The 16,119-nt window shown below is 45.9% G+C and overlaps 1 protein-coding gene across 2 annotated transcripts in view; it reads left to right on the top strand.

Moving 5' to 3' along the window:
- The first annotated feature begins 7,441 nt into the window (after positions 1 to 7,441).
- Positions 7,442 to 16,119, top strand: part of GFPT1 (glutamine--fructose-6-phosphate transaminase 1) — a 52,894-nt gene continuing 44,216 nt past the window's right edge. For both annotated transcript variants that reach the window (XM_073325270.2, XM_073325269.2), the window contains exon 1: positions 7,442 to 7,563. In XM_073325270.2, the coding sequence (XP_073181371.1) occupies positions 7,557 to 7,563 (7 nt within the window). In that variant the 5' untranslated portion in view covers positions 7,442 to 7,556. The remainder of the gene's footprint in view (positions 7,564 to 16,119) is intronic.

Below are 16,119 nucleotides of genomic sequence, written 5' to 3'. Positions count from 1 at the left end.
TGTCAATGTGCTTTATCTCTTTTGGTCAGTATTTTTATTAGCTTAGTTAAGCAGCATTAAGCCATCTACGCCATAAGGGCTCAATTCTGCCTCTGCTATGGATGTGTAACCAGTGCTGACTTCTGTGGGAATGGTACGTACACGGACGAGGGCTGAATTTGGCCTCTAATATTTTACACTTGTAGTTGAAGATTAATGAAGACACATTAAATCCCTTTTAGCTTTGTGGTTAAAGCACTGGACTGGGACTCAGTAGATTTGAATGTCAGTTCCAGCTGTGCCATAGACTTCCTGTGTGACCTTGGCCAACTCACTGAGTTTCTCTCATTTTTTTTCTCTTGAAATGGGCATAATACTTGCTTTTTCCTGTTTTTATCTGTCTTGTCTATTTAGATAGTAAGCTCATTAGGGCAGGGATTGTTTCACTGTATGTACAGCACCCAGCACAATGGGGGCCCTAGGTGCTACTGTAATATAAATATTCTACTGCTTACCCCTGGATAAACTAGGGGTACAGAGAGGCGGTTACTTGCCCAAGTTCACGCAGCAAGTCAATAAGAGAGCTCGGCCCTGCAAATAAATCCTGATCACAGCACCCTGCTGTAACCATTGGACAACATTTCCCAATAAAGTATCCCCAGACAAAAGTAACTGAGGTCACTGTATTATTCGCTGCTTAAAAAACCTGCGTGCATATGTGGAAAAATGTATTTATGAAACACAGCTTCAACCATTTAAAAAGTAATTGATGGCCGTGGATTCACATTCTAAATTTCTGTTAGTAAGCATTAGTATGTAAATTTAATAGTATCAAAGTGATGCTTACAAATGAATCTTCACTAAGCAAATAAAAACAAAAAAACGACACTCACAGTTAGATTTCTGTGAAAAAACGCATTGGTTCATGAAACTGAATAAAACAAATGTTAGGTGGCAGTATAACAATGACATTACCACCTGCATTGCAGTGGCACCTAGAAGCCCAACTCTTGGGCCAGGGCCCCATTGTGCTAGACGCTGTACAAACAGAATAAAAAAAGATGGTCTTTGCCCCCTAGAGTTTACAGTGTAAGTAAATGATACATTAATATAAATCTTTAATAGTACATTCTGATTTTATGACAGCTAAAAGTTGGTAACATTATCAGTTCAGATCATTGGGAATTTCACTCTGGACATTCAAAGTTCTGCATGAAAGATGTCAAGCTCCTTCAAAAGAACCCTGCTTCTGCGATTTTCCAAGAGTAGGAGTGCCAAACCCAGAAGACTGGCTTCTGAAATGGGTCTGCTACAGTCTGCCGTAAGTACAACTCCAAGTGCCGTAGCTGACAGTCACTTAAGCCATATTTTGAATTGCTGGACTTTAAAAAATCAAAGTGGTACTATGGGATAGCGCTTGGAATAAAAATATATTTAAAACACTTATGACAAATGAAAATAAGATTCTGCTAGCGAATCTCTAATATGAATATCATACATCAGTACATTTACAATTCTGCGGAAAAATTCAAGAGCTAAGGGTTGTCACTGACACCTTCGCTTGCACTTACTTTGCAGATACTTATACATTCAAAATATTCCACAAGATTAAAAAAAAAAAGATCCACACAAACTAAGCTAATACAGCTCTCCTCTTTTATAGACAGTCAATTACAGCTATCTAAATTCTCATCATCTTGAAACTGTTCACAGGAGATAGAATACCTGCTTTTTCACAGGATGTGATTCATTCCATGCCTCAGGAGGAAACTAGCTTGCTATGTCTTTTTATATGGCAGTACCTCTGGAAATAGAACTTTGCATGATGTGAAGCAATCAGCAAACATAACCCTCTGTGATGGGATTCATGAAGCAGGTACTTTCAGCCCAGCAACAGGAAGAAATAGCTCAGATTACCTAACAGTCACTTATTCAAAATGTATGTGTCATCAAAGATTGCAAAAGATTAAATTGTTCTGGATTTTTTTGCGTAGCAGGTGCGTAGATGGCCATCTGAAGCTCAGGACTTTAGACAAAATTTATATGCCAAGATTACTCCGTTCAGGGTTTTACCCAGAGCACTGCAGTTAATGTTATATTTCCAAACTCTGCGTTTGTCAGACAGCTATGTAAACGTTTTCCTTTGCTTTTTTTCTGCTGGTAATACACTTGGGCCATATCTCCACTAGAAAGTTATACCACTTAAACCATACCAGTGTAGCTATTCCTGTACAGGAATAAGCTATGCTGGTATCAAACATCTTTATATTGGTATGACTGCGTACATAGTAGGTGATACATCGATTTTGGTCAAAAATCACCCCCCCCCCAGCTGAAATAGTTAGACTGGTTTAAAAAGAGTGCAGAGCAGGGCTTGGAATAAGAACAAAAACCTTGTGGCCTAATTTTGGCCATTGTGGGGGAAAAGGGATGTAACCATTTCAAGAATGAGTGCACAAACAGCTTGCAAAAGCAGAGTCGGCAGAAGTGGTTGAGCAGGGAGAGGTGGAAACCAGCCAAAAAATTCAAGTGGCACAGCTGTACGGTGCCCCCTGGAAGCTGGCACCCACAGCAACTGCTCTGCTTGCCCTTAGCACTGACGAGGGTGACCAGTCAGTTTATAGGGACATTCCTGATATTTGGGGCTTTTTCTTATATAGGACCTATTATCCCCCACCTCCATCCTGATTTTTCATACTTGCTATTTGGTCACCCTAGAACTGACCCTGAGTGTCATTGTATGTGTATACTGTCTTTAGGTAACCCAGTCCACAAAGTTATATGTACCATTAAGGATCTGCACAAGGGGTGGTGTATGAAGTCCATTCCTAGTTCCTGGGGCGTACACACCTAGAAACATGGCCTATGTCTCCTGCCTGTTCAGTCTCGGCTTAGAATACCCTTGGCATGACATCTGTCTATAGTTTTTCTAAAGTGCCTATGTGGGTAGCATTTTAGTAGTAAATACACTCATGATCTACTGTGGTGCTAATGAACATACAGTATGCATTTATTTGGGTGCTTTGGAGGCCTTGATTTAGTCCTGACCCTGCTCCCACTCAAGTTGACAAAACTCCCATTGACGTCACTGAAAAAAAATAAATCAAGGCACCTCTCAATTCATAGAATCATAGAATATCAGGGTTGGAAGGGACCCCAGAAGGTCATCTAGTCCAACCCCCTGCTTGAAGCAGGACCAATTCCCAGTTAAATCATCCCAGCCAGGGCTTTGTCAAGCCTGACCTTAAAAACCTCTAAGGAAGGAGATTCTACCACCTCCCTAGGTAACGCATTCCAGTGTTTCACCACCCTCTTAGTGAAAAAGTTTTTCCTAATATCCAATCTAAACCTCCCCCACTGCAACTTGAGACCATTACTCCTTGTTCTCCTCGTTCTGTCATCTGCTTCATTGTTGCCACTGGCTCATATTAAATTCAGCAGTGAGTTTCAGCATGGGGAACTGCAAAATGCTGGGGTGGTCTTGCAGCCTAAGTCAGCATGGAACAGCAAAAAAAAAAAAAAAAAAGCACAACTGTGAAAGAAAGTAGTGGATGGATTGAGTCTGTTTCACACATTGGCTGCGAAAATGTGGATGGTGGTGCTTTGAGGTTAATGGGGATGACATTAGAATCATAGAACATCAGGGTTGGAAGGGACCTCAGGAGGTCATCTAGTCCAACCCCCTGCTCAAAGCAGGACCAATCCCCAACAAAATCATCCCAGCCAGGGCTTTGCCAAGCCTGACCTTAAAAACCTCAAAGGAAGGAGATTCCACCACCTCCCTAGGTAACCCATTCCAGTGCTTCACCACCCTCCTAGTGAAAAAGTTGTTCCTAATATCCAACCTAAACCTCCCCCACTTCAACTTGAGACCATTACTCCTTGTTCTGTCATCTGCTACTATTGAGAATAGCCTAGATCCATCCTCTTTGGGAACCCCCTTTCAGGTAGTTGAAAGCAGATATCAAATCCCCCCTCATTCTTCTCTTCTGCAGACTAAATAATCTAAGTTCACTCAGCCTCTCCTCATAAATCATTCATGTTTCATTGGCCAAATAGATCCTACAATGTCAATGAGTTATGAGGGGATGGAAGGAGAGTTTATTTCTATTCGTTCTCAGTTGTGCTATGATGATATATTGGTAGATTCCTCTCGCGCCCCCTCACTCCCCCCTCCAGAAACCGGTTCTTTTATTGTCAGGAACTACTCAGTCGTGTAATCTGCTCACTCAGAATCTCGATTATTGCCTGTCAAAGGGCGCACCATTTCTATTGTCCCTTAATTAGAATCTGTTAAGGTAGGATCACATGGAGTCACAGAAAAAAATGAATAAAATAAAAATTTAAGGTCAACACTCCACCTTTAGAAGGGGCGGGGGGGACTAAACAGCTTGATTTTAAATAAATACTGAAAAATCATGTTGTAAAAATGTGTAATTTATTTAGGTTACTAGTTTCACCGTACTTGATGAATGAGTATGCAATTTACTTGCTATGTATCCTGGGTGTTTACTTTTGTATTTTTCAAGTCAATTTCAACTTAGAGTTGCAAGACTGGTTTTCAAAATCAGCATGGGGTTGTTTATTTTTTTTTCAATAAAACTGTTGTCACTGAGATTTTTTAAATTGTAGGAAATTTCATTTGCTTTTGTACTTGCCAAAAGCTTGCTTTTTCAGAATTTACACATAGGGACACGTTGCCTGTCATTTTCAAGAATGGCTTCTTCAGCTTTTTGCAGTGTAGGGTCTCCATTTACTGCTCTTTAAATAGTTCTTTTGCATAGTATTTGATAGAGACTTTAATTTTTAGATGCATATTGTTTATTCTTTTAGATGTTTAATATTTTGTCACTAGACTGGAGCTCTTCTGCCAGCAATATACGTCTTATTTTCAACTTTATCATTATTTTACAGTGTTATCTAGGGGTTAGAACAGGCGGGACTGACAGTTAGGAGTTCCAGTCACTGTGAATTCAAGCAAATTGCATAATTTTTCAGTACCTTAGTTTAACTGTCTATAAAATGGAGTAATACAAATAATAAATGTCGAGGCTTAATTAATGCTTTGATGAAGCATCACTATTAACACCATCACTGACTTAAAAAAACACATACTCTTCTCTTACTGTCATAGGAGTCCTCCTACCATACTCACCTGCCACTCAGTGTGTTCGGACTTCTCTCATTCCCTGCTGTCTAGTCAAAGTTCCACCCAAGTAAAGGTGGTAAATCGGGCAGTTGGTGTTACAGCTAATTACCAAACCTGAGTTCTAAACTCCAATCCCCAGGGATTTACAATGTGCAAAGTGTGATTGGTTGCTAGGGTTGTGCCTGAGTGCACAAGAAATCTGACTGTGACTTCCGAGCAGTCACATGACTTTGTTGTTTTTTACTCAAGAGTATCAAGTCCTTCATTGAGGATGGGCAGGGCCAGGTAGTCTATGAGGGGGGAGTTAGTTAACGTCTTCAACATGTTATTACTTCTGTCTCTTCTAAACATTCAGCAGTTTCATTTAGGATGAACTGATTGCTCTTATTTCTTTTATGCGTACCCCAGAATGTATTTTACTACTTTCAAATGTTGCTCAATAGGAGGCCCATGATGGCCACAGTAGCAGACTTTTCACGTTGTAACAAGATCCCTACCTACCTTCCAAAACTCTGTTGTCCCCTAACATAGTTACTTATGTGATTTTAGTTTATAGTATAGCATGGCCCTTAGCTGTGTTCTATAATAAAGCAAAAGCTTTGATCAGTCCTGGACTTTAATAATAATCTGACGAACATCCCCGCCCAAATGTCCTGGTCTTGGTCCTTCCTATCCTTGATCATGTGGTGTGTAATATGTCTGAAGTGTTGTCAATCCAAGGTTTTTAGACTATAATTTCTTACGGGCAGGGACTGTATCTTCTTTGGTATTTGTACCGTGCTTTGCTTGGCAAGCTACACAAAGCTTTTCTTCAGCTGACCTGAAAAAAAGCTCTGTGTAGCTTGGAAGCTTGTCTCTTTCACCCACAGAAATTGGTCCAATAAAAGGTATTCCCTCACCCACCTTGTGGTTAAATAATAATCCTTTAGACACCACCTTATTATTAAACTCATTTTTTAGGTTTCATGATTCAGACCCAGAAATTGGATGAGGCCCAATTAATAGCCCGTTACTTCCTCCACACTCTCTGCCCCCATTACCTGGATGTTGGCTGTAACTGAATAGTTCTAGATACCATTAACTTGGGTTTGAACAGAGACTGGGAGTGGCTGGGTCATTACACATATTGAATATATTTCCCCATGTTAAGTATCCTCACACCTTCTTGTCAACTGTCTAAATGGGCAATCTTGACTATCATGACAAAAGTTAATTAATTAGCCTCTTACAATTTGTATGGCAACTTCCACCTTGTCTGTATATATATATATCTATCTTCTTACTATATGTTCCATTCTATGCATCTGATGAAGTGGGCTGTAACCCACGAAAGCTTATGCTCTAATACATTTTTCAATCTCTCAGGTGCCACAAGTACTCCTGTTCTTTTTGCGGATACAGGCTAACACGGCTGCTACTCTGAAACCTGAATAGTTTTTGGCTTTTGTGGGGGATACTGATGCTGTTCCCTTGCCATGGAGGGCATGCTTGGGTATAGGTTAGCGTGCCCACCGAGTCACAGGTGCCCCCAAGGCCTGGTTAAAAATACAGCTTTTCTTAGGTGAGGACATGCCGCTCTAGTAGAGTCTAGGAGCAGACTTCTCCCATGCGGCCCTCCGAGCCTTGCCGGAAAGTGCAGAGGGGAGTTCGTAGCAGAGAGGTAGCCCTATTAGTCTGTATCCACAAAAACAAGGAGGAGGTCAGTGACACATTATTTGGGCATAAGCTTTTGTGGGTAAAAAAAACCCCACTTCTTCAGATGCACGAGGGAGTTTGGTCTCCAGTAGGCTGACCAGAGAGCAAGTGTGAAAAATCAGGACACGGGTTGTGTTGGGGGGTGTCATAGGACCCTCTATAAGAAAAAGCCCCCATGAGGGGGCCTGTCCCTATAAAATGGTCACCCTAGTCTCCAGGCTGGTGCACGGTCAGGGCCAAGTGCGGCCTTTCCAGTGAGGCAGGAAGTGTCCTGAAACCCCACAAACTCATCTCACAGGGGGGAGCCAGCGGCTGGGGTCATGTTTGTTGGGGTTGGGGGGCTGGTCCTACTTTCTGCTGATGCCCCCCCTTTCCTCTTTTCCCCTTGTCCACCCCACCCCCATTTCCCTTCCCTCCTTCCCTAACCCCTCCCTCCTCTGCTTCCCTTCTCCCTCTCTCCTCCCCCCCGCCGGCGGATCCGGATCCGAATCCGGATCCGGCCCCGGCCTGCCACGTCCCAGGCGCCACGGCGGAGCTTCGGGCGGGGCCGGCCGGCGGGGCGGGGCGCGGCGCGGGCCGGGCCCAATGGCAGGGAGCGCGGGGAGCCTGCGCCCCCGGCCCCGGCCTGCTCCGCCCCCGGCCGCGGCCCCGCAGGAAGAGCGGCCCCCGCCGGCCCGCAGAGCCGAGCCGAGCTGAGCCGAGCCGTCCCGTCCCGTCCCGTCCCGTAGGCACCATGTGCGGTAGGGACCCCGCCGGGGGAGCGGGCGGCGGGGGGACACGGGGTGTGTGAGGGGAATATACGGGGGGACGCGGGGGCTACACCAGGGGGACGTGGGGAGCAAGGGGTGGGGGCATACGGGGGGACGCGGGGGCTATACCGGGGGGTAAGGGGTGGGGGTATACAGGGGGATATATATGGGGGTGGGGGTATGGGGGGGGACGCGGGGGCTATACCGGGGGGACGTGGGGGGCAAGGGGTGGGGGTATACGGGGGGACGTGGGGGCTACACCAGGGGGTAAGGGGTGGGGGTATACAGGGGGATATATATGGGGGTGGGGGCTATACCAGGGGGACGTGGGGGGCAAGGGGTGGGGGCATATGGGGGGACGCGGGGGCTATACCAGGGGGACGTGGGGGGCATACGGGGGGACGTAGGGGCTATACTAGGGGGGCGCAGGGGAACATACGGGGGGACACGGGGGCTATACCAGGGGGACGTGGGGGGCATACGGGGGGACGTAGGGGCTATACTAGGGGGGCGCAGGGGAACATACAGGGGGACACGGGGGCTATACCAGGGGGACGTGGGGGGCATACGGGGGGACGTAGGGGCTATACTAGGGGGGCGCAGGGGAACATACAGGGGGACGCGGGGGCTATACCAGGGGGACGTGGGGGGCATACGGGGGGACGTAGGGGCTATACTAGGGGGGCGCAGGGGAACATACGGGGGGACGCGGGGGCTATACCAGGGGGGCGTGGGGGGCAAGGGGTGGGAGTATACGGGGGGACGTGGGGGCTACACCGGGGGTAAGGGGTGGGGGTATACAGGGGGATATATATGGGGGTGGGGATATACGGGGGAATGTGGGGGCTATACGGGGGGTGTGGGGGTAAGGGGTGGGGAATGTGGTGGACATGGCAGATACTTCGGGGAGCAGTGGGTGGGGGATGTATGGGGAGCTGGGGTGCAGGGTGTGGGGGAACTCGGGGGACATGGGGGATCGAAGGCAAATTCAGGGAGAGCAAAGGTGGGGATTTAGGGGGAAATGAGTAGGGACGGAGGAGTGTGGGGTGGGGATCTGGGGAAGCGAGTAGGAGAGGGGGAAGCATGGAGAGCAGGGGATGAATGATATGGAGAAAGTATTGTGGGCAGGAGTTAGTGATAAGGAGGATAAAGGACGATATAGAGAGTTTAAGGAGTAAATACGGGGGGGAGCCCAGAAATGATTAATATAAGATGAACCTGCATGTGGCCAAGAATGTGAGACTTGTTAGGAAGTTGGTGGATAATGATATTTGGGGGCCCTTAGGGGCAGGGCAGATATACATGATCTTTAAATGAATATGTTACGTGCGCGCACACACACTAACTTTTTAAAATCTGGCCCTTTAATGTTTGTGTGCAAGTCTCCTGCTTCAGGGTATATGTTTCCTTTACATGCTTCTTTGTGGTAAAGCATGGGGTAGTGGGAGGAGTCAGGGTTGGCAACTAGATTGTGTGTTTCAGAGTAGCAGTCCTGTTAGTCTGTATCCGCAAAAAGAAAAGGAGGACTTTTGGCACCTTAGAGACTAACAAATTCATTTGACTATAAGCTTTCGTGAGCTACAGCTCACTTCATCGGATGCATCCGATGAGGTGAGCTGTAGTTCACGAAAGCTTATGCTCAAATAAATTTGTTAGTCTCAAAGGTGCCACAAGTCCTCCTTTTCTTTTTGTAGATTGTGTGTGTTTAACTTATCACTCATGCATCCCAGTTCTCCTTGGAGTGGGGAAGGGGTCGTGGCCCTTTGGCAGTTCTTTGTGTCTGAGAGGTATAGGAAATTTCCAGTTAATCCTTGCTGGAAAGAGGTTCCTTACAAGTCTGTTGAAGGGAAATAGAACTAATAGGCAGATCATACCGGCAAATTTTTACCCTCACAATTAAAATAATCACTGGACTGTGTACATTTCCTAGTTGGACTGTGTGTGGCTAATTTCAGTATAAAAATGAAGTTGATGAATGATGCATTGACTAAATGTTCCTCACTTATTTCAAGATTGGGAGACGTGTCCATTATTTTAGAGATGACCGTAAATACATGTACAGTAGTTTCCTCCCAGATCAGAAATTATTTTACCATCTCTAACTTTAAATGACTTTGTATAGCATTTCATGCCAACAGTGCTTTCCCAAAGTATGAAAAGGCTGAGACCTTAAGTATCTAAGCAGTAGTTGCGGAACAACAAGCCCGTGCACAAGAGGACTACATCCTATGGCCATTTGTTGGTTTTGTCGATATCTGACTCAGCGGCAGGTTGCACGAAGGGTGATGCTACTTTTGTCCTCTGTCTTGTCTGGGGCTGTAGGGTGGGATTTTCAAAAGCTAGAAGCGCTGTGAAAGTCAGTGGAACTGAATGCATCCGATGAAGTGAGCTGTGGCTCACGAAAGCTTATGCTCAAATAAATTGGTTAGTCTTTGAGGTGCCACAAGTACTCCTTTTCTTTTAGTGGAACAAGGGTTTTCAAAAGCACCTAAGGCCTGGTCCAAACACACAGTTGCACAGGTTTTAGCTAAAAGTGTGATTTTTTTAAACTGGTGCAAACCCATGGGTGGATTCTCTAGAATAGGTTTGCCACACCGGTTTGCACCAGCTCAGCTAAACTAGTTTCTGTTCAGCTCTGGCGTGTAGACAAGATTCAGGGTGTTTCTACCCTACATTGTAAATCCAGGTCTGTGGGACTGGGCTTATGGACTCAGTGCTTCCGAGTCCACGCTTGAGTGTTTACACCGCATTGTAAACCTGAGTTTACAGTTGCTGGACCTGCGTCTCTCAGCCATGCTAACATGTCCACGCTGCAGCAGATCTTCTGATTAGGGTCTGTGTCTTGGGTTGCGTCCACACGGCAAAACGACAGGCTTTGGATGACTCGGGCTCTGACCCACTCACCTAGAAGGATCCTAGGACCCTGGTTCTGATTGTGTCCTGACCCGAGTCAGACTGATTTGTGTGTGGACAGAACAGGGCTTGAGTCAGAGCCTGGGCTTAGAGTGCAGTAGAGACATACTCTTAGAGTACAAGTCATTCCCTGCACCCCCACCCTCATTTGCTATGGAGCTGTCGAAACTCATCTCCAGTTGGCCCTGAATGCCAGCCTCCACTGCCCATTTGTTACATTTGAAAACAAAGACCTTCAAGCTTTCTCCCATGCTGTCCTGTAGGCTTGTGATGCGCTTTCCGTAAACATCTGCAAAGCTAGCTCATTATCCACTTTGAAATGCCTCCTCGAAACTCTCCTTGGCCATGATGTCTACAAAACATCGGAGAACAGTTAGGAAGCTGGTGTGCTGATATTACTGCCCTCTATGATGATCGGTGTTGTCTCATTGTTTACTTTTGTTCCCCCATCCGTCTGTATCAATCTCTTGTCTTATACTTTGATTGTAAGTTCCTTGGGGGCATGGATTGTCTTTTTGATCTATGTTCCTATAGTGCCTAGTACAATATGGTCTCGGTCTATACCTATGGCTTCTAGGTGCTATGGTTACAGCCCAGTGCAGATACAAATTTATGTCCACGGAACTGCAGGGCTCTCCCGGGAACCGCAGTGGCTAAAGGAGCAGAACGTGGGGCTGCTGCTTCCAGGAGCCAGCATCCAGCCCTGGACCGACTCCAGACAGGAAACTCGGACAGCTGCGTGGAAGGGCTGGGGTCGGTACAGCCTTGCCAGAGGAGTTGCCGGCGTGGGGCACTGGCTCCTGGGAGCGACAGCCCCATATTCTGCTCCTTTCGCTGCTGTTATCCGTGGATATCCACATCCACTGATATAAATTTGTATCCGTGCAGGGCTCTTGCTATGGTAATATGAATAATAAGTCAATGGGGCTTGTGCTCTTAAGGCACTTAGACACTTTTCAAAATCCCATCTATAATCAGATTTCCCTTATCGATGAGATGATATTTGGGAACATCTTTCTTGCCCTGGCCCCCATAGTTTGGACACAGGAGTAGAAAAAAGTCCCCCTGTTCCAATTTTTCTTTCGTCACATTAGTTTCAGAGTTGCGTCTCTCTGGAGATTGATGCTGTATTTTTTGCTTTTTGGTTTCCACCTTTTAGTTTTTCTACATCTTTATTTTTAAATTAAATCCTGTTATTGAACTAAATTAGCTTTTATATATTTTATATCTGCTTTGCACGCCTTCACAATTTCTTCATCCTGCTTGGGAATAGAGGATTTTGAATTTTTCATGAAGTGTTATCACAAAGGTTGCTATGTAGCTTAGAGGGGGAGTGTGAGGGGTATGAAGGGCTGTAGTCAGTAATGTGTGTTCCATCTTACATTATGCTAATTTTGTCTCAAAGTGGAAAGTGGGACAATGCTAAGAATAGAATAGACAATTATTACTATAAATGGCTTGCTGCAAGTATGCTGCTAGTTTTGGTGCAGTGGGAGTCTCTCCCCTGGGAAATCCAGCCTTTGAGATGTGCAGTATTCTGCTATTTATTTTTTAAAATTGTGGTGACCCTGAAAATTCTTTGGGTCAGTGTTTAGTGTGTGCCCTTTGGATCTGGATACCTGCACAAATATTTCCCCCCTGTTTCAATACAAGCAAAACTGTTCCTGGATGCTGGAATGTCTTGTTCAGTAATATGAAAGGTGTCAGAGCTTTGGCAGTACCAGTGTGTTCGCATCTCGTTCCTGGTGAAGCAGAGAGATTTCCTGTCCGAAGAATCGAAAACAGAGTACAAAAGAAGCATTAGCGTAGTTGTGTTTGGGTTATGATGTAATGTAAAAATATAAGCAGAGTAGGATCTTCTCCCTCCCTCGCTGCAAACATTGAAGCAAAGATCGGAGGCAAGCTAGCTTTGAGAAAGCTTTGTTGAATTCCAAAAGAAACAGTTAAATTAGAGATTATCATCATAGCCAGAATTAAAGGTGAGGGACCCTTTGGCTGCAGGGAATGCAAAAAGGTAGAAAATGAAGGTTGTGTGTGTGTGGAGAGAGTGGGGTGCTAAATTACTTGAAACCACTGTATGTTGAATTGGTGTGCTTTTGTGGACAACTCTCCTCTGTTGGATGGAATCTAAACTATTTAGTTGCATGTTCTTGGTCCTGTACTAACAACAGCCGTCGGCTTCTCCTGTTGGTCAAGTGACAGGGGCCTTTGCTTTTGGAGCAGGAGGGCCTGAGTTCTGTTCCTGCTCTGAGTAGAGCTGGTTGGAAATGTCATTGAATCTGAAATTTCTGGTGCCTGGGAAGCCCTGGGAGACCCAGCTTGAGGTGGGGCTCTCAGGACTTTAGGATTCCCAGCTTGTTAGCAAGAAATTTGGAAGCACTGGGAACCCTGGCTCTAGCCAGGGCTCTTTGTGTCTAGCCTCCAGTCCTGCAGGCTGGAAATCTTTGCGGGGAGGGAGAGGGCTCCGAGCTTTCAAGCTTACTGACACAGAGCTGGGAGCCTGAAGGTTCTGGGGCAGGTTTCCAGTGTCTGTGGATCTGTAACAGCTCTGGGACAGGAACCCCAGTGTTTCCAGACTCTTGAGCCAGCTTTCTCCCCAAGCTACCTGCTTGCGAGTTGACTAGTCTGAATAGCTAGCTGCCCTGGGAGACTGAGGGCTTTGGATAGTCTTTGTGGAGGTGCTGCCCCTGGGAACTTGGGTAGGTCCTGAGTAAAACTGACATCCTGTGTTGCAGCCAGCTCTAGTTCGGAGGGGTAATGTTATTCAGCATAGCAATATCTGTAAAGTTCTACAGGGCCCCTGATTTATTGTAAAAATTGTGGCTAGCTAAAAATACAACCTGAAAGAACTGAGAACATTTATCTACTTTAGTGTCTCGCCTGTGATTTCTTAAACTAGTTTAATCACTAAATGGTTTAGAACGGGGCGGGCAAACTCTTTGGCCTGACGGCCACATCAGGTTTCCGAAATTGTATGGAGGGCCGGTTAGGGGAGGCTGTGCCTCCCCAAACAGCCAGGTGTGGCCAAGCCACCTCCCCCTATCTGGCCCCCCCTGCTTCTCACACCTGAGTACCTGCCCCATCCAACCCCCCCATTCCCTGACCGCCCCCAGACCTCCCGCCCCTGACTGCCCCCCAAAGCCCCATCCAACCCCCCCTCCTTCTTGACTGCCCCCCTTGAACCCTGCCCCCATTCAACCCCCCTGTTCCCTGCCCTCCGACTGCCCCAACCCCTATCCACACACCTGCCCCGCTATCCAACCCCTCCTGCCCCCTTACCATGCTTCCTGGAGCACCGGTGGCTCAGGGTGCTGCAGCCACGCCGTCCAGAGCACCAGGACAGGCAGCTGCACCGCCCGGCTGGAGCCAGCCACGCCACCGTGCAGCACAGAGCACCGGGTCAGGCCGCGGCTCTGCAGCTGCATTGCCCGGCAAGAGCTCGCAGCCGTGCCACCCAGAGCACAGTGAGCTGAGGCTTTGGGAGAGGGGGAAAATCAGGGGAGGGGCCGGGGGCTTAGGGGCCAGGCAGGAGGGTCCCGCAGGCTGTAGTTTGCCCACCTATGGTTTAGAAGGCATGCTTATATTAGGAGGATGTAAATAAGAACCTAAATAGATCATAACAGTTGCTGTTAACTTTACATTCACCCTATTAGCTCTGCTCTCTTGGCAATAGTGGTCCTGAAATCTGAATGCATGGATGACTTAAAGTTCAAATACCTTAAGGCAAGTATCAGAGTAACAGCCGTGTTAGTTTGTATTCGCAAAAAGAAAAGGAGGACTTGTGGCACCTTAGAGACTAACCAATTTATTTGAGCATAAGCTTTCGTGAGCTACAGCTCACTTCATCGGATGCATGCAATGGAAAATACAGTGGGGAGATTTATATACACAGAGAACATGGAACAATGGGTGTTACCATACACACTATAATGAGAGTGATCAGGTAAAGTGAGCTATCACCAGCAGGAGAGTGGGGGGGGGGGAAGGGCTCTCTTTGTATTGATAATCAAGATGGGCCATTTCCAGCAGTTAACAAGAATGTCTGATGAAGGGAAGGGGGTGGGGGGGGAATAAACATGGGGAAATAGGTTTCAGAGTAACAGCCATGTTAGTCTGTATTCGCAAAAAGAAAAGGAATACTTGTGGCACCTTAGAGACTAACCAATTTATTTGAGCATAAGCTTTCGTGAGCTACAGCTCACTTCATCGGATGCATACTGTGGAAACTGCAGAAGACATTATATACACAGAGACCATGAAACAATACCTCCTCCCACCCCACTCTCCTGCTGGTAATAGCTTATCTAAAAAAAGGAGTACTTGTGGCACCTTAGAGACTAACCAATTTATTTGAGCATAAGCTTTCCTGAGCTACAGCTCACTTCATCGGATGCATACTTAAGGCAAGTACTTTATCAGGAAATCTGAACCTGTTTGGTTGCACCCATAGCAAATGATCCAGCCTTTGTAATGCTATTGCCTTCTTGCCTGGGGCAAGTAAGATTTATTTTTGTTCGTTTTTTTGTTTTTGTTAAGGGCAAATATAATATTTTATTCATCACAATCATCATGGCAAGGGGCAGATGTGTGGATTTGGTGGTTGGGCTGGTAAGGTTTGGTTATACAAGGCTTCTGTAATGCAGTACTCACAGGGCAAATCAGTTTGCTGGCTGTAATCCGGATGGATGAAGTGAGTCTGTGGTGTGGATGCCCTTAACCAGTTCAGACTGACCTCAGAAATAGTTTGAAAACAGGTTTTGTAAAATGATCTGGCCTAATAGTCTGTAAATAATCAAACCAGTAAAATACTATAGCGGGACTTTTTTTTTTAAAGGCTGAATAATTTTAGGTCTAATATTGTTTGTAGTTATTCAGGATGTAATCTATCTGATGATTGCTGCAAGCGTCAGGAAGGAGGGGTTTTTTTTTCATCCCATTAACACCATTGCACAACTAGTTAGGTGCTTTTCTCTGAGGCATCAGCTAATGGCAACTACTTGAGGTAGGATGCTAGATTTGATGGAACAATAATATCCTTTAATTTGGAAAAATCGTGTCTTTCATATATAAGGACACTTACATGTATTTGGGCAGTAAAGAAGCCATCTGGTGCACAAGTATTGTTCCTCCACAAAATGGATGTTTTTCCTGCTCGCTTTCTTAGGTACTTTGAAAAGCCGATGATGTAAAAGTAAGCTAACTATCCTATCTGTAGGCTGCAGCCATAATAACAATCATCTGCTCATTTCTGCCCATCAGTTGAGTATCGCTGCACAGACTTAGCATCTTCTCGTCACTCAGTGGTTCACAGAGTTTTCCAGTTGAAACCAGCAGGTAAATGACAGGGATCCAATCCTGCAGGATGTTGAGCCCCCGCTACTCCCGGTGGAGTACATAGAAATTCGGGGTGATTGGCATCTCACAGAATTGTGCATTGGTTAAAGAAACATAGAAATATAGGGCTGGAAGGGATGTCAAGAAACCATCAAGTCCATCTCCCTGTGCTGAGGTAGGATTAAGTTATACCTACCTTATGTACTACTTTCTTTTGGTGCCTAGGTTTCGTGGTTAATATTAGAACATGTTTTGGCGTTTGGTTTCTCCATCAGTTTCATTTGTAGAGAAGTCCTTGCT

The sequence above is a fragment of the Lepidochelys kempii genome, chromosome 26 (genome assembly GCF_965140285.1).
Source record: "Lepidochelys kempii isolate rLepKem1 chromosome 26, rLepKem1.hap1, whole genome shotgun sequence".
Classification (NCBI taxonomy): domain Eukaryota; kingdom Metazoa; phylum Chordata; order Testudines; family Cheloniidae; genus Lepidochelys; species Lepidochelys kempii.
This window is presented reverse-complemented; position numbering and strand designations above follow the sequence as displayed.